General features: G+C 42.6%; 1 protein-coding gene across 2 annotated transcripts in view; it reads left to right on the top strand.

Moving 5' to 3' along the window:
* Nucleotides 1-18,699, top strand: part of SORCS3 (sortilin related VPS10 domain containing receptor 3) — a 280,892-nt gene that overhangs the window by 160,986 nt on the left and 101,207 nt on the right. For both annotated transcript variants that reach the window (XM_035330191.1, XM_035330192.1), the window contains exon 5: nucleotides 12,601-12,674. In XM_035330191.1, the coding sequence (XP_035186082.1) occupies nucleotides 12,601-12,674 (74 nt within the window). The remainder of the gene's footprint in view (nucleotides 1-12,600; nucleotides 12,675-18,699) is intronic.

An 18,699-nucleotide genomic window follows, 5' to 3' on the forward strand; every position in this document is an offset into this window, starting at 1 on the left:
CTTATTGTGTCCCCATGCCTCCACTCTGCAAGGTGGATTGAAGGTACCTCGAGTTTGAATTAAATGAGTAAGTAGCTTAAATATAGCTACTGCATAATAGAGAGAGAGAGCTGGAGAGAGGTTAGGTAAGAACATCCTTTTGGTTGCGTGATTTGCCATTGCAGATTCACTTATTCTAAAGGTATAATTTTCCACCGTTTGATTGCAGGAACTGGATGATAGATGAATCAGAGATGACAGTGTAAATGGTGTATGCCCAATAGCCCTAGGGGATCCCTGCAACATGCAAGTTTCTCATTTGGTGATTTTTCTGGCAGTGATGCCTCAGTGCAGTGACAGTTTCTGCTACAACTGTCAAGCTAAATTGTTCCTGATGGTGGCTGGCATTTACAATGATGCTGTTCATTTGGGTTCCTCCTGTAAACATCTGTATGCTGCCCTTCGTGCTGGGGCGCGGGTGGTGTTGTCAGTCTGCCCTGCGTGTCTGGATCAGGATGAACTGAAGCACCGTGGAGCACAGGGAGGACTCTGTCACTTGTCTCCCATGAAGCCATTCATTGTTCAGGATATAGGAAAGGATATTCTCCTGCAGCTTTCCAGATTTGAAGCCCCTTCCTACTCATGATCTCAGGCTTGGCTGTGTGTGCAGAGAGAGGTGCTTTTGTTAGCAGCTGTCTGCTGTCAATGTGTGCCTTGCCAGGGGATCTATCCACTGAGAAATGTGACAAGCTAGAGCTGAACTGAATTCCTCCCCAGGATTTTTAGAGTGTTACAGTCAGAGCAGCACTGGAGAATCTCTTCAAGCTAGCAGAATACCTGGCAGAGACCAGAGCTGACTGGGGAGAAGGAGGGTGACATTGAGAGGAACTGAGTTTCCTTATTATGTGACATGTTCAAGCTCCTAGAAGCAAGTTTGCTTTGGCACTTGAGGCATTCAATGAATAAAGACTTATGGGCCATTTCATATTAAAGTTTAGTTCTCTTGATTTATTGTAGGAGTGGATACAACAAGTGTGAGGTAATGAAGATGGCCTGGAAGAATGAGTTGTGGAAGGTGGTACAACAGCTAGGACGTTTGAGTAGGAGATAGTAGTTGCTGGCATAAAGCTGCTGCACCTTCAATACTATTAGAAGCTGAAGTTTTCTACTTTGTTTTTATAAACTTCTTTGCTTACAGAAGTTATTTCACAGTCACAGTTATCCTACAGGGAACATCTGTGTTCACTTTTGGGGAGCACAAGACTCCCACTGACTGTGGTGGGCCTTGCCCTGTGATGGTTTGGTTCGGTACCTGGCCTTGGTCCCAGGCAGTGTAGAGCATTCAGGCTGTGTGTGGGGACCAGAATTGTCCAGAAAGGGATTGTTCCTAGTGTAGGACCTGCACACCTCCTAAGCAGTGCCCATTCATCCACTGTGGCTTCCCAGAAACCTTTCTGGATTGCATCTGGGGCATATCCACGACCCGAAGGTAGCCCGGTGTGCTCGGTGTGCTGTGGCAGCCTGGAGATGCCTGCTGCAGGGCCCAGCCGGAGCACAGCTGCAGTGAATGCAGTGAGATGCCAGGTGTGCCATCCTTCCTGCCTTATGGGTCTGACAGGCAGAGAGGATAGTATGGCTCTTTGGCTCCTTTGCAGTCTGTGTTGCTGTTAGACGAGGCAGTAAAGTGGAAAGGAAATTAATAAAAATTAGTATTTGCAATCCTAGGAATTCTATCTAGCTCTGTTTTCTAAGGATTAGAAGTGTCTGTCTCTGCCTTCTCACCCGTGCCAGCCTGTTCTTTGTACTCAGCTCTCCATTTTACATCTTTCTATGAGTCATCCAGTTTAAATCCCTTCAAAGCTTCCCATTTGTTTGGTGTTAGCCCATTACCATACAGGTAGGCAGCAGTTGTGCGCTTCGTTTTTACAATCCCTGGAGAAATTCTGTGCATTCAGCTCCTGGAATCCATCTCTTCAGGTCACTTCTTTATTATCTCTCTCTGACTTCCCTCCAAGTTGTCTGGCACCTGTGCTTGTGATGCATTTCTCGGTGTACCCATCTCTGCATCAGCCCGAGTGAAACCCACGCCAAGGAGAGCGGAGCGCTGAGCTGTTGCAGACACGTACCTGGGCTGATGTGCTAACGGCACTGAGCGGAGCAAACCCCTCGAGCTTCACAGCTTTGATTATCGCCTGTGCTTGCAGGGAGGCTGCAGCGGGGTCTGGCCTTGGAGAAAGGTGGGATCAGAGCAGGATTTACTGGAGCTCCCGAGTGGGAGCAGCTTTACTTGCTGTGCTGTGGGATTGCTGCCAAGGGGAAGATGGCCTCGGCTAGGAGAGGGGTGTGTGTTTTTGTTGCTTTTTTTAAACTCATTTCCATTATGTGTGCTGGATAGTGGTGTCAGGTGCATTTCAGCTCAATGTCTGCAGGGAGGTGGGCTGCATAACTTGACAGCTGTCTTGAGTGATCTCTCTGGCCTGTGAAAATGCTGATGAATGCAAAACTGAAGCTGACTTGGGTGGCAGGGTGTGTGTGTTAAATTACACGCAGTTTAACATGGAACAAAATGCGTTGCTTTAATTTTGTCAAAATGACATTTTCTGATTGAGCCCAGATTAATATTTCTTTATTTCCAGCCATGTGAATTTTTTTACATGAACAACAGTTACATCTCGGAATAACATTCCATTCTGAATGCAAACTTGAACCCTTTTCTTTTTAATGCCCATGTCTAAACTTTCAGAATTTTTTTCCACTTAAATAACTCAGCAAAATGTTACGAATTTGGAGTTTTGGTGGTGTGAAATCCATTTCACTAATCTGGGGAAATGAAACAACCAATCCCCCACCCACACAAAAAAACACTGCCTGGCAAACCTTTCCATTAAACCTTGATCCCCATAATATGGAGGTTATCCTACAGACAGTGCCACAGGGGTTGTAAAGAAAGGAGGAGAGGAAGAGCCAAGCATGTGATTGTAGTTTTATGTCCCACTCTGGCTAATGCCTGAGCCTCAACTGCTTTACCCATTGTAGTATTATGTTCAATAAACATGAAAGATGGGTCTGTAATAGCAACAAATGTACCCATACGCTTGCAGTTTAATTAAAGGCATATATCACACAATAAAGCACATTCAAATGAAAAATCTTCCCATTAGACATGTGGTTCCCATTTATTTCCCCTTACTGTTAAACTTTTGGAGTACAAGCAGTGAACGAGCGCAAAGAGGGGCTTCTAAAGAGGTGCACTGTGGATTCCCCAGGAACAAGCAAGATCCTGTTGGGGTGGGAGAGCACGGAGCTCTCTGGTGCGTGGTGGAGCTGCACGGCCCCGTTGGATGCACCCATGCAGCTGGCGGATCAACTTAGCACAGACCTTGCACCAAAAACTGCCTGATGATTTTTTTTTAAGCTGAGAAGAAGCTGGGCTTCAAAGGGACAAAGCTGGCTTAGGGGAGAAAACTCAGCAGCCATTAGAGCTGATTTAATCTTTTGTCACAGTAAAAAATCTGATCCTGAAGCAGCACCAAAAGAAGACAAGAGAAGCCTGCAACTGTCCTCAGCCTTTGGCTGAGCCTATTGAATGCCAGTGGAAGAAATACTAGTAAAGGGACTAAAATCCCCTGGTGCACCTTGTAGACCCTGGTAGCAGGAGGCAGCTCTGCCACCTCCACCCCATTCCGATCTCTTCACAGCTCCAGTATCATCCCCTTCCTTCCCCTGCATCCCTGACCCTTCCTCTGTCTAGTCTCACTCTCTGCTCTGCATCAGTGGTGTGGGAAATTATGTCCCCATGCACCACACGTTGCTCGCCCCATCTGTTATGTCTCTCTCCATTCACAGATGCTGGAGGTTTTTTATTTAGTTATTTATTTTAGTTTCACTTTTTTTTCAGTCCCCCTTTAATACCTTTAGTTTTCAATAAGGTTTATTAACTAAACTTTAATCACAAAGGCATTGGTAGCAAAAAGTTGCTCAACTTTAGCTCTCCCTCGCCCAGACTCTAGAACTAATTTTGCAGTGGTTAAAATGGCAGAAAGTAAAGAATAATATAAAAAGCAGTCAAAGCCAGCTTTCTTGCAAAATGCCATTTCTATTTATAGTACTTGCTGCAGGTTGTTATAACTAAATTATTTAGAAATGATCAAAATGTGCTTTGACCAAAACAAACACTTTTTTTTTTTTTCAACCAGATTTTCTATTAAAGAAAAAAAATCTGAATGTAATGCTTTTCATCTTGGCTCTGAAAAAGTCCAGCATTTCTGGGGGCAGGAGTGGAAGAAGTAGGGCAAAGAGAGCCTTTTTTCACCCAGGATTGAAACATGCTTTAATGTCTAGTGGTGCTCATTTATGTCACTGCTCCTGTTGCAGCTGTATCTGGATTCCTTGTTCTACTACAAACCAGTCATGCAGTGGAGAAATAAAAGATAGGCTGTGATCTCAGCAAAAATGGCAATTTTTTTGGCTGAGTATACTTGGTACCAATTAGGCTTAAGAGAAGTTGAAATGTGAAGGTTTTTGAGGGGACATTTTTTTCACCAGCATAATCCACTTTCTGCTTTTTCTTAGTAGTGGAAAAGCAAAAAGAGAGGCAAGTCTTGCTTTGAGCATCTGGTTTAAGCAAACTCAGCTGCTGTGAGTGGACAAATCAAATTGAAGACTTTTTTTTTTTTTTTTTTTTTTTTTTTTTAACTGTAAAACCATGAAATATAACATTGGTGCCCTGTCTTGTTGCTTTATAAACCGAGTCTGGATTAAACTATACAATTACAATGTGAAGCTAAATATTTCCAAAGTTTTGGAATTTTGCACAGAAGATCCCTGACCATTTTTTTTTATGATGGTGGAGCGTAGTCTGAGCTTTTGCCTGAAGACCTACTTTTGCCAGCCAGCATGTGAAATACTTTAGTAATAAACTTTAAAGCATAAAGAAAACTTCCTATCTTCTGATACTTTATTTATTTATTTATTTATTTATTGCCTGTATGTGACAGATGGTAGAAATACGTTTAGTATTTAATTTCTGTCTAGCCCAGCTTCTCATCAAAAGACTGTTTCTAGTGTGCCTTCTACTGTACAACATCTGTAGCAAAATGAGCAGCTTTGGTGGGTCTTGGGCACGCAGCACTCTGTGGACGTTCTTTTTCCATGCCTGAGACAGTCTGGCTGTACTGTGCTAGAGAGGAGCCTTGGGCTGTAATGAGATCTCTTCATGCAGCCCTTAATCACCTGGAAAAGCAATCAAAGCATAGAGACAAACTGCTCCGTTTGTTTTCATTACAATTACTATTTTATACAACTCTGTGTAAACTAAGTCCATAAATACGGTGCTGGTAGGCTTGCTCTTAAACTCAGCTCCACCAGCTGTTACATGAATCTTTGTGCTCAGGAAGCAGGATTTATTTTTTCAGTTCTTTAGTGTGGAGCTGTCAAGGATGCCTTACCTGAATTATGATTTCTAGCAACTTGTCGCAAGAGCCCTACCATTGCCTTCTTTGAAGGTCCAGAAGAACTTCCAAGCTTTAGATCTTGTTTTCTCTGCAGCCCAAGCAAAGCAAGGTGGTGCGGACAGGTATTTTCCCGGGAGGTGGTGGAAGGAACAAGCACAGATGATATTGTTATTCTTGAGCTGGTCATCAGCTTGAATGTGACACTAGCCTTTGTGTCTCGTTATGGTTATTGTTTAACACACCAGAGAAACCTTACAAAAAAACTCAGTCTCGGGAATGGTGAAATAGAGGAATCAGATGCCCCAGGTCTTTCCTTGAATGCAACCTTTCCTGCTGTGAGTAATAAAGCCCCTTCCCTATCTTTGGTCACTCAGCTGATGCGTACTTTAGATCTGAGTTGTGTTGTTCCCAGAAAAGGAGGGATGAAACATGGGAGGGGAAGGTAAGGTGGAAGCTGAAAAAAGATCCTCCTTTGCAGTGAGTGAAGTGGATTGAAGACATTCCAAGATATTTGTTCCAAGATATTTTGAATTTTCTCTTGCAGTACCCAAGTGCTCAGTCTGTCTTCAGAAGAAGCTTGATGCCATCTCCTGAAATATTTTCACTGCAGCTTGAGCTTATTGTATACAGCTATCTTGCTCCACGTGGTGGGTCATCTGTCAGTTTTTAGACGTGACTTCTCAGTTCTATATTCTGAAGGCTGAAAAGTATTGTGAGTTTTTCCTGCAGAAATCTCATTTTCCTTCTAGGAATAAACTTTTTGACGTATTAATGATAGCGCCTTCTTCCCCTTTTGTAACTTCATCTGTAACATAGAATTGTAGATAGAAATCACATCTTGCAATTTTCTGAGTGGTTTACAACTTTTTCTCAGTTTCTGAGCCTCTAAATTTTTTTCCCAGTGATTGTGGTCTTTTCCCGAGTGAAAGAATTTAAGACCCTGCAACAGACTTGCTTTTCTGAGATACACTCTTAGCAGATTGCTTGCATGCAGTCCAATTTCCTACAGAAACATTGACCTGATTTTATTTTTCTTCCGTCCCAGTTTGATTTTTTGGCAGGAACCCTCCACACATTCTGTAGATATTTCCCACCAGATCTGGCTGAGAAGGTGTTACTTTGCTTTTGTGCTGTGCTGGGATCAGAGCCATCTTTTCATGTAAGCAATCCAAGCTACTGCTCGGGGTCCTGATCTTCTGACAACGTGGCAGGCCTGGCTATCCTGCCCCTCCTCTTCCATCATGTGTCAGCTGTCACCCAGTAATTACTCCCAGGCTGACCCTCATCCTGCTGGATTAATATGAACACATCTTTCCATCATCAGCTGGATGTATTGTCTAGGGGGAAGTGTAATTTTGTGTAGTAAATGAATTATTCCTATAAGTGTACAGAGTCCAGCTGTTCTTGCTCGCTTTATCTGCCACCATCATTTGCAAACTCCAAATGCACTCAGGGTTGGCTGGCAGACAGGAAACTATGGAGATTCTTTCCAGATGTTTGCTCCGTCTAATAGTCCTGACTTCCTAGGAACAAAGCATCTGATTTTATTTGGATATGGGCTCTTTATATATGTTCCTCAGGCTGTACCTCTTCTTCTGTGTTTGGGGGAGAAAGCGTATCAATACCAAAGTTCTCCTGAATTTCTTTAGTCTGTTGTATAGATGGAGAAGCAGTAGACATGGCATCTTCAGTGTTGCTCTTGCTACAGTGAAGTGTACCCAGCGTACCGCATGCTGGTCGTTCTCTAACTCCAGCTGAGTCTTCAGTCTTTTCCTGCCTCCCCCATGAGGAGCAGGCAAGTCAGTGTGGGAACAGGGAGCCTGATGTGAAGTCTGCAGTGGGGGTGCCTCCTTCTGCAGCAGTCACTGTGGACTTTCTAGTGTCTGTAGAGAGAAATGAAGGCTTCTAAGGAATAAGTAACAATCTCAGAAGTGTATTTTAGTATGGCAATTGAGCTTTAGGAGTGTCTGTTTCTTGCCTTGGTGACTGGCTCCTTGTTGACAAGGATAATGTTGACCAGCACGAGGGGCTGAATCTACTCCTGTTATTCCCAGGCTTTTCTTTCATAGCTCACTCTTTTCCTTTCTCTCCATAAGCAGAGTTTAAGATGGCCAGTTTTTCACATTCCTCCAGTTCTGAGAAACCAGACTTGAGCAAAGTCTTTTTTCTTTTCTTTCTAGCTCTCACTGAGAAAATAAACAAAACACCCCAAACAAATGATCCCAGCCCCAAACAAGATCATCCAAACAAGCTATGCGTCATCCTGAGAGCTTGTACTGGAGAACCACAAGACCATGGAGGCATTTTTCATATGTAGCTTTGTGTACATGTGTCTATGTATCCAGCCTAGATGTTCTGACAGTTTCTGGCACATCGTACATGTTCATGGCCTGGAATGTGATATCAGAGATAAAGCCCCCTTTAAAGGTGTTTGCTGCTTATCTCAGAAAAAATCCCTGCATTAAATAAAATGTTGCAAGTGTTACTGGAGTCTGAAGAAGGAGTTTGCCTGCGATATGTAATATCCTTATGAGTCAGTGTTGTACTGAGCAAGGCAAGCGTGAGTTAAGGTTCTGGCCTGTGGTGAAATAAAGTTGTATAGCGCTTGGGTGCCAAGGTCTTTCCTCATACAGTCTGTCTGTTCTTGGTAAAACACAGGACTGTGTTGGTGGATGTGACATGTCTGGTGCTACAATCCTTGAGTGCAGAACATTGTCATGCTGTTTGAATAAACATTTGCTATTTACCTTCCTGATATATGGCCTTTTTTAAACATTAGGTCTAACTAGGCTCCAGTGCATGAGTAGATTTTCCCCAGTGCTCAGCACCCATTCCCAAAGGCTGTGCCTGTACTGCTGAGCTGAGGTGACCTCAAAGCCAGGAACAAAAACAGAGCAGGTCTTTGATCCTGCTCTTGGGTCCTGCTAGTGTGGCCAGGATGACATGTTTAGGGTAATATTTTTGGTGTTTCATCATGCCTGAGGGCACATTAAGAGGTATATTTATTTGTCACGCAGTGCTGACCCCTTCACCTTTATAAATCCCATCTTTCCCGTTGCACTGTCATAAGCCTGTCTGCAGGCAAGCAGAAATTCTAGGGTTATGCCTAATATAAAAACCCTAAACAACAACAAAGAATAGTCTGCTGCAAGGGTAAATGAGATTAACAAGCCTCACTCAGATGGGTGGGCTCACTGGGGAGTTTGAGCATTTGCATTTTGTTCCCAAAGCACCTCAGCTTTCAGGATGCTTCTGGCAGCGGACTGTTCAAACAGGTTTAGGGGTTTCTGGGGTTTGGCTGAGTGCCGTGGTGGGTTTTAGTGAAGTGCCTCTGTGGTAGATGTAGGATGCTGAGTTTATTTTTGTGTTAACTGAGTTTTGTCACCATTGTAACAAGCCAGGACTTCATCCGTTTTGGGTTCTGCTTCTGATTTGCTTCTTGGTCAAGACCTCCGCATGCCACTCCTCAGCTGTGTCAAGACGTAAGAACTAGGTTTCACTGAGGACTGGCCCATACAAACATTATGACCTGTAATGGACTTAATTTTCCATTCATCAGAGCAGGTCAAATAACAGAAGGTGGCTGCTGCAAAAAGGGCATGCACTCATGGTACATCCTCATGGTACACTGAAATCCATCTGTCTTGTGAGCTGATGTGTTGGAAGGCTCGGGGAGGTGGAAATGCCAAACATTATTTGTCACTAAATAGCCAGGCCAGAGCTTTAAAAAAGGAAAATCTTGGCACCATACAAACCTATTTCCTTCCATCACTTGGTATTCAGCCTTAGGTCAAATTAATCTCTATTGAAATCTGCTGTACTTGCCGCTGAATTTGTTGTCTCATCTAAAAAATATCTCTTCTCCCGTGAAGGGAAAGCACGTATGTATGACAAATTTTAATGCACACCAGAAAAGTCTTCATTAGTGCCTTTTGTTTACTAACTCAATGCTAACTTTTACATCCGTAAATAGCACTATGCGAGCGTACCGGGCCAGGGAGACCTTTCAAGAGTTTGTTGTCATACAGCCTTAAGACTTGTCTGGTTAAAATTCAAAGTGTGTGTGCTTGTGAACCTAGAGTGCTGTGCATGCCTGCGCCAGCCAACTTCTCTCACTAAGAGCCAGAAAGGAGGAAGGGGTCTTGCCTCGGCTGTCTGCGTCTCTTTCACGTGAGCCCAGTGTGTAAGTGCTGTTGGAGGCAGCCCTTGGCTGGGGCAGCCTTTGTGGACGGTCATGTCAATGTCCTGTCTGTTTGTGTCCATGTGTCTCTGGGGTATTTGCTCAGTTTTCCTACAGGTTGGACCTGGAAAGGGAAAAGTGGCAGCCACATCCCATGGCCTGGGCAGGGAGCCCCGGTCCCCAAGCACTGGGTTGGGCCACAGCAGCCAGGCAGGAGCAGCCCTGGGCCAGAGCTGCTGGTGAGGTGGCTGCACTCTTTGCTGTTTACCTCACTTAACAAATAGTGTCTCCTTATCTCTCCATCTGAAATCACCTAAAGGCTGCAAGTTCAGTCTGATCCTTCCACCATCAGTCAGGCTGAGATTTAATAGAAAGAAGGTGGAAAAAATACTCAGTAGCTGGTCTTTGGTTTTTAACTTGATAGAGAGAACGATGTTCCCTGAATGAGACACGGTGGGAGAGATGAGTAGCTAGAAAGAGATTGTGCTTCATGCCGCTGAGCTATCTGTAGCTACCGCTGTTATGGAGCTGCAAAAGAAAAAGAAATGCTAGGGGCAAAAGATAAAAGAGAATCTAAGGAAATGGATATAGTTTGCTAATCCTTTGCTCTCGTGGTGAGAATGGTTAATCTGCTGCAGAATACAAAAAGGATACTAGTCCCACTCGCTTGTGAACAGGACTTACTGAGGCCAAGATGCCTGGAGCCCGAGGTTTGTACAGCACTGTGGATCAGCCTGCAAATTGTACATCCAGTCAGGAAAGGATAGACGAGTTGTTTCATGTGACCTATACAACAGAGTCTGTGCAGAAGTCCCCGTATGTGTAAAACCATGTCAAATGACTCGAGGAATATTCCTGGCAGGCACCGGGCTAATACTAAGGCAGAGCTGTAGCGCTGCAGAATTTTGACTCCTGGACTGTGGATTTTCAATCACTGTCTTTAAGAAGAGTGTTGAACAGGATGTCCCCTCAGAAAGCTGTTATCTGAATATTTATGTCGAATTTGTAAGCCTATCCTTAAATTTGGATAAGGATTTTTCCTAGTTCTAATAATAATAGTAGTAGCACTGATAATGATGCAGTGCTTTATTTTGTATCTAAAGATAATTCTTTCTGGGGTTTCTCTACTGGCTTCTTTGGTAGGCTATCACTGTAATAGGTGAGCAGAAAAGCAGAAGAGGTCCAGATAATGTAGTTTTATAGTGCTGTAGATTATTTTATCTAGTGACAGTGCCAAAGAAATAAGGCCAGATAGGAATATTCAGATCATGTCTGATCTCCTAAAGAACACAGGGCAAAAAATCTTTCCTAATAATTCTTACCATAAGCCCAGTGATGTTGGCTGAAGTGAAATCTACCTAAGTGGAGCCCATTTTGATGAGAAGACTGGCAAATGCCTGCTCCAATCTCTTCTTCCTGATGTGCTTTATTCACTGTCAGCTTGAGCTGTTAGTGGCAGAAATTGGCTTTCCCATTGACAAAGATGCAGAGAACTGATTCTTTTGTCTATACACAATCAGTCACATTAGATATTTGGTAGGGTCTGAACTTCAGGTTTTGCTAGGTATACAATGCAGTAGTTTAGCTCTGTAGTTGCGTGCAAACACAGTCAGAATTAATCAGTTGCCTCGGGGTGCAGACACTGCTCCAACAGCCCTTCTCCATCTCCTTTGGCAATTTGTTCTGTGGTCTTGCTCCAATGTGTCTGCTGGATATTTGTTGTCAAAGATACTGACCATTCAGGAAACTTTAATATTCAGTGCAAGCACATAGAGTTTATCTTCCCAGCCACGCTTAGCCATCCGTCATAGCTGTGCCATTGTACACATCGCTAGGTAGTGAACTCTTCTAATCTGAACATGGACCTGTCTCCAATTTGTAAATCCAATTACTACAAATCAAATGCACAACCTTTACACAGATGCTAAATTTTTCCCATTCAGGACCTGAAGTTTGTATATTACAAAAATGTAAGGTTCTTCGCTCTGTTATCTACCTCCTTAGTCTACAATCAACCCTTGTTTTATTAACCCAGAATTTGTTTCAGATGGAATTTATTTGAAATCCCCTTGAAAATACTGCCTGCTATTTCTTTCTCTGTGATGTAGTTGTAAAGCAGAGTAGCTATTTCTGAAGGTGTGATTCATTTCTGAAAAACTAAACTTGCTCAAAGTTGTAGGAAAAGAACTTACACATGCTCTGATTATGAGTGAGTCAATTGTGGTGATTAACTGGATGGAGGACAAGGTTTGTAGTATTCAGCGGAGAATGTGTCAAGTGAACCTGTGTCTGAGACAGTTTAGGATTGTGTGGAAATTTGGCTGCTGCACCTTTTACTAGTCAGAGAACATTGAACAATCATTAGATTGAAAATACGGCTTTCAGGATCTACTCACTATCTTGAATGTTTAAGTACTGAGCAGATATTTCTGACTTATCTGAAAATTTAGACCTTGTTCTGAAAATGGAAGCTGTAAATTAGGAGCAATTTCATGTTCTTTCCTACACTGGAGAGAGATGCAACCCTCGCCATAAAAACAGATCACAGCATGACCTTGAGTATAGAGTCACTATCTACCACATCATAGCCACGTTAACTAATCTGTTTTGCCTTTCATTCTAACTAATGTGAGGAATTTACATGCCATCAGTCACCTGCCTCCTGTTGAACTGAAAAACTCAGGGGGATTGCCAGCTTTGTCATATGGCAGACAAAGTGAATGTGTTGTTGACAGCTGGAATTAGAAAGCACAAAAATGTTTGAAGAGGTTTAGGAAGAGCCAACTTGCTTTCGAGTCTCAGTTCAGTCTGGGTTAAATATGAGGGGAGGAGATTACCTTATTAGCCATCCCTGGCAGTGAGGTTGATAGATAACTGTGCAGTACAATCCTTTCCTATTCTTTAATCTGAACTGATTTTAATCCTTCATGGAGCAGCAGCCCTTCCTCTTTTTGCTCAGAGTTTATACTACTTCTCTTTGTCTTTCAGCTGTACAGCTCCATGGACTTTGGAAGAAAATGGCAACTTATGCATGAGCGGGTCACTCCAAACAGGTTTTACTGGTGAGTTTTGCCCTCTGGCTTTGCTTGCTTTGGGTAGATCGTGGAAGGGAGAAGGGTATCTAACTTGAAGGGATCCTTTTTTTTTTTTTTTTTTTCTTTTTTCCTGAACACTGAGTATGCCCTTGTTTTTAATGTTATATGCTCAGTCCATAATCTTTCAGTGTTATAGTTGTACCTATGTTTGTACCTCTTTCTTGTCCAGTAACAGATGCTGTCTTCTACAGATGATGAGTACAGGTCTTTGTAATTGCAGAACTCCTGCATTTTTTTTTTAATTTTAATTTTTAATTTTATATAGCTGCTTACACTAACACAGAAAAATTGCCCCAGTGCTTCACTGGCAAAGCTATGATCATTAGACCTGGTGAGGGGCCTGGAGAACAAGTCTTACGAGGAGTGGCTGAGGGAGCTGGGCTTGTTCAGCCTGGAGAAAAGGAGGCTCAGGGGTGACCTTATCGCTCTCTACAGGTACCTCAAGGGAGGCTGTAGCGAGGTGGGGGTTGGTCTGTTCTCCCACGTGCCTGGTGACAGGACGAGGGGGAATGGGCTTAAGTTGCGTCAGGGGAGTTTTAGGTTGGATGTTAGGAAGAACTTCTTTACCGAAAGGGTTGTTAGACATTGGAACGGGCTGCCCAGGGAAGTGGTGGAGTCACCATCCCTGGAGGTCTTTAAAAGACGTTTAGATGTAGAGCTTAGGGATATGGTTTAGTGGGGACTGTTAGTGTTAGGTCAGAGGTTGGACTTGATGATCTTGAGGTCTCTTCCAACCTAGAAATTCTGTGATTCTGTGATTCTGTGATTCCTTTTCAACCCTTCTGAGAGCTACTTTGACTACAACACAGTCTTTGCACAAAGCCAGCCACTCTGACCAGTCTCCTTAAGCAAACCTTGCAGAGAAAGGATGACTCACTCTGTTTTGAATCACCCTCTGAGGAACTAGTATTATTCCTACCAACTGGTGAGAGCCCAGGATGTTCAGACTGTTTGCTGAAAATTTGCCTTGTGACTATACTTCATTCCTTCCCCAAGTGGCAGTATCTAAAACTGGGAGAATGTCTTAAAAGCAGAAGATTTAATGAATTTAGTTCCCGTCTACAGGCTCCTCCATTTCAGATGCTGCTTTGGAAACTTCTCCACCAGATGAAGGCTCAAGAACTGACTTGAGAGAGAGAAGAAAAAACAGTGACATTCTTCTGTAGTTCAGTCTAGGATATGGGACTTAAATCAGTTTTAACATTGCACTATATGCTAGATAATGGTGCATGAATGTGTGTCGGTGTAGAAGTCCTGATTTTCAGAATAGTTACTAACTATGAATAGATAGAGAAGTGCCTTGTCCTTCAGGTCAAGAAGGTGCTGCTGTTAAGGAACCAGAAGCCTTTATTTTGAAGGGTCAAAAGTAAACAGAACTTGAGTGATTTAACAAATGTTTTCTGATTGTGAAGCATGGTGTATATATTTTAGAGTCAAATTCTTGTGGAAGTTCTGGTGTGTCATTAAAAATACCTGAAACCCAGACCAAAATGTCTACAGATTGAACGTGCAATATTTTCACACCTTGCAATGGAAGAAGATACCTCACAGGATTTTCAAACCGTCTAGGTTCTTCTGGAAATCTCTCTAAACAGCTTTAGACTCCCGCATTTAAAATATGGCTTTTTGGCACCAAGTCTGAAGATTTGCCTCTTTGTGCCTTTGGATTTTGGACAGTGAAGGGAGATGTTTGAACACCTAGGGAAGGAAGTGGTAAGACTCATAAGCCACAGAGACATGTAAAATATATCAAAGGTCTGACCGTGTCACAGTTTCACATTTCCATAGTGAAAGCGAAATGGTTGTATTCTCCTGGTTCTGGTGATAGGTAGTTGATTGACCTTACCATCTGAAATCCTTTGATTTCACCTTTCCTTCCTAGGTGCACTTGACATAAGTGAGTGTAAACCCTCTCCAGGCGAATCCTTCTGTGGAGTAGAATAGCTGGCGTAGCTCCAATGGCATAGTTGTACCCTACCCCTCAAACTCACAGATGAACTTAGAAGAGTGGTTTTCTTGGAAGATAATGTGCAAGGGCTGAGCTGACGTGGGAACAAAGCAGAGTCTCTTTCTAAAAGTGCTTGTTTTTTTTTTTTTTTTTTTTTTTTTTTCTTTTTCTTTTTCTTTTTAATAATAAAGGTTAATGTAGTGGAGATTTCCTGTTTGTCTCTGTCCATCAGACACCCAAAGCAGTAGACTTTCTACAGATCACCTCATTTTTCATGCAGTTGCTTCTTGGCTGGATAGTTTAAATGCTCCTTTTTAACATTGCGTTGAATAAAGCCTCTGTTTCAATTATCTCTTTCTCTTAGAAAACATAAAAGTCTTCTGTAGTTAAAACTGATATGGCATAGATCTAGAATTCTTTATTCCACTCAGAAACAGTAGAATCCCATTGACAATAAATTTTCCAAGAGAGTGAATTAGGTTTTTCCCAGAGTGAGACAGATTTGAACCAATTCGTAGTGCAGGGGTCAGAAATGTTGAAATTTTGGAACGTAATAACTCCCCAGAGCTGTCTGATTTTTTTCCTTTTTCCTTTCTTTTTTTTTTTTTTTTTAAAGCTGCAGACTGTAATGACTTACAAGCTCTGGCTTGTAAGATGTGCATGGAAAAAGAAATGTAAGAACACTTTAGCCTCTAAAATTTGATGATTTATTAGGCTATGGAAGAGGGAGAAATTAGATATATAGTTGTAAGTTTCAGAGCCACTGCTCTGTGGCCTCCATCATCCTATAAAATACTACACTCTCAAACATGTTAATTACAATTTCCAGGAAAGGTGAAATAGTGATAGGAAGGTACCAAAATCAGAGTTGCTTATTCATGGTGCTCTATATTGTTTTTTAGCAGTGGTTCAGGTAAACCTCCTCCATCACATGGGACAGACTTCTGATACGAATGCAGCTGGTCTTATCTAGGGCAGCCTCTGTCTACTGATTTTTTCCTTCCAAACATGATTTTCATCTCTCATACTGCATGAATGGGTCTGTGAAGATCAAAATCCGCACCTGGTTCATAGGATCAGCCAGCCTGACAGTGAGAGGTCTTAGTTTTCTTTTTGAGACCTTTCCAAATAATTATACTTTTACTGAGAGAGCTCGGACACAGAGACTTTAAGGCCAGGAGGAAATTACAATTGCATCAGAAGTGGTGAAGTTGGAATGTGAATTTTCACTCAGTGTAGTGAGCAAGACCTCATTGGTAGGCATGGGCATGCAGTCACCCTGTGCGTTGTGCTGTACTTCTGTCAGGCTGCTCCTGCCATGGCTCCCTGCTGGTCAAAAGCTAAGTCCTAAGTTGCAATACTGCCCTGTGGCTTTTTATCCTGGCTCTTACTTTAAACTTCTTTCTTTAGTCCCAGACTTCTGTGCTAGTCACTGGGCTGCATTCTCATGTTCCCATCCCATATGGGCAGCACACGTAGCACAGCTTGTGGGGCATCTCTCACCACTTCCTGCATCCAGCTCAAATTTGTGCTGGTGCTGAGATTCTTATCTGGGCCACTTGTGGCTATAAAAACTGGAATTTGATTTCTCTACTTCTGTAGTAGTGATTCATTTGTTAGCTACACCCACCGATGGCAGTGGCAGAACTTGAACAGAATGTGTTACTTGATATGAGTACAGGCATCCAAATTTGGTTCCCACGTGCCTTGGCCTTGGAGATTTTAATAACTTAGGATCCTGTTAAGGCTGGAAATAGGAGCTTACGCTAATGTGATACAGAAATTCCCAGATCACTCATCACACGATGAAATGACTCAAGATAACAAACTTTTCACCCATGCTGGTTCCAGTTAAAGACCTACTCAATGTTCTTCTCTTTTAAAACAGATTTGTGCAGCTGCATCTGGGCCCAGCTCATTTTATCTCACTGTAACTTAGACTTCTGTGCTGACATGTGGAGTGGTATAAAAAAAAATACAGTCCGTATTTTGTGCTGTAGGGATGCTGGGGAAGTTTCCTTGACTGTTAAACACATGGTGTGTTCTGTGCTGACTAATCCTGCTGCTGTTCAGATGAGGACAATTCAAGTCCTTTGAGTTCCAAAGTTACTTTGCTGCCTCTGTCTTTCCTTGCGGTGGGACAACAGGACTAAGCAGGTGGGAAAGACAATTTGGTGAATGGTGCATTTGCTGAGCCTTGTTCGGTACTTTCCTGGACCACAACTTCTCCATGTCCTCTTGGCTGACTCAAGCTGCCTCTGCCTTGTTAACCCCTAGGTAAGAATAGGATCAGAGAACACTTCTTTTCCTTGGTGGGTGTAGTGGATGAAGTCGTCAAATAGTGTGACACCAAGTGCTGCATCACTGCTTATCCTTGCCTGGGTTAAAAATACTCCGGGGCACTCGAGAGACAAAAGATGCTTTTGTGGCATATAAAGTCCTTTTATTGTCTTATGGCTTTATTTTTAAGTATGTGGAGTTCCACACGGTGACCTGTGTTTTCTGGCTAATCAGCTAAATGGCTGTGGATATCATATGCTGTCCATCTTTGGAGGCCCTGCCTATGTTTGTTGAGCAGACTCAGTGCCACCATCCTGTGTGGATGCCATCCTGTCCTGTCACTCTTCCTGTGATAACCGACCAGATTTCTGTTTCTTCTGGTATCTGTGAGTGTCTGCCCCAGTCGTTTTGAACTTCAGGGATTAGAAAGTGGGAGAAGGAAAGTGTCTGTGCTTCAACTTAGACCATGCTTTGGAATTGCAGGTTTTCTGCTGCAGTTGTTTGAGGCATAAGCCAGCAAATTTTGTCTCTTGAAGGCAAGGCTTTCTGTCCTTTTTGTTGTGCTTTGGATAGAAGCAGAAGCAAAGGTATCCAATGTATTTTGCATCCTATGTATTTGCAGCTTGAAATTCATGACGACTGTGACAGAGGCTGGTTTGGATATCTGAGAGTAATGTAGCAGGAGATAAGGGAGTGACCTCAGTGTTTCAAACGGGTGCAGTCTAGGTTTGGATCTTCAAGTGGGCAGAGGTTTGTGTCTTTTTATTCCTCATCTCTGTGGCAGCACGGATATTTCCGAATCCCAGCGCCAGTTTGAGTCCAACATGGACAGTTTCAGTAGCAGTCCCAGAAGTGACCTTTGGCTACAGCTAAGGTTAGCTTTGCTTGACTTGTTTGCCAGTGATGAGATGGTTAGCCAAATATGTACCTGTCTCTGCTGTAAATCCCACTAATCATTAACTACCAGATGGTGTCATTGCACAGCGCTGGGGAAATATTGCCCGAGTTTTTTCAGCCAAGTTTAGTGTTAAGAAAACATAGTTTTGTAAATGTCAAATTGACTATTAAGTAATCCTGCATTAGAATTTTTCAGAATTAATAGAATCCTGGACTTGGAGCTGTGGATAAAAAATAATTCCAGTTTGGCAGCCACAGATAACACCACCTATAGCATGATGGAGGCATATAGCCAGTGGCTATTCACAGACTGCATGTAGAGAACTGAACAGGGACCTGTCACTGCTGTAAGCTCCTGGGGGTTAATGACTCATTTACCTGTGTTAAGGGACACATTTCCCATGTCCTGTGGGTGGGAACATGTTTGAAAGGTTTTTTTTTCCCAGAGTGTAATGCTAGCATAAATCGGGAGTGTGCTATTCAAACCACTATCTGCACTAGGTAGGTTAATTTTTAAAATCTAGTCTCAAGCTCTGTAATTAGGGTTCAGGAGAGAGGAGACCTTCTTTAAAGGTCCTGATATATATTGAAAGATTTCCTTGCTAGGCCACATTAGTTAATTAAAGATCACGACATCATAGTGATAATAAGACCAATTTTATTTTCATCTTCATTTAAAAGATGAGCAAATGGGGAAACTGTGAGGCTAGCGATTTTCTTTTCATTTTGTGTGCCCACAGTTAATGCAGTTGGCACTATAGATATTTAATGTTTCCAAATATTAGGTTGTAGCTGACTAGCTTGTGATTACACAGTAACTCAGTGGCAGAGATAGAAGTAGAACTTGGATAAAAGAGTTGGATATAT

The sequence above is a fragment of the Oxyura jamaicensis genome, chromosome 6 (genome assembly GCF_011077185.1).
Source record: "Oxyura jamaicensis isolate SHBP4307 breed ruddy duck chromosome 6, BPBGC_Ojam_1.0, whole genome shotgun sequence".
Lineage (NCBI taxonomy): Eukaryota > Metazoa > Chordata > Aves > Anseriformes > Anatidae > Oxyura > Oxyura jamaicensis.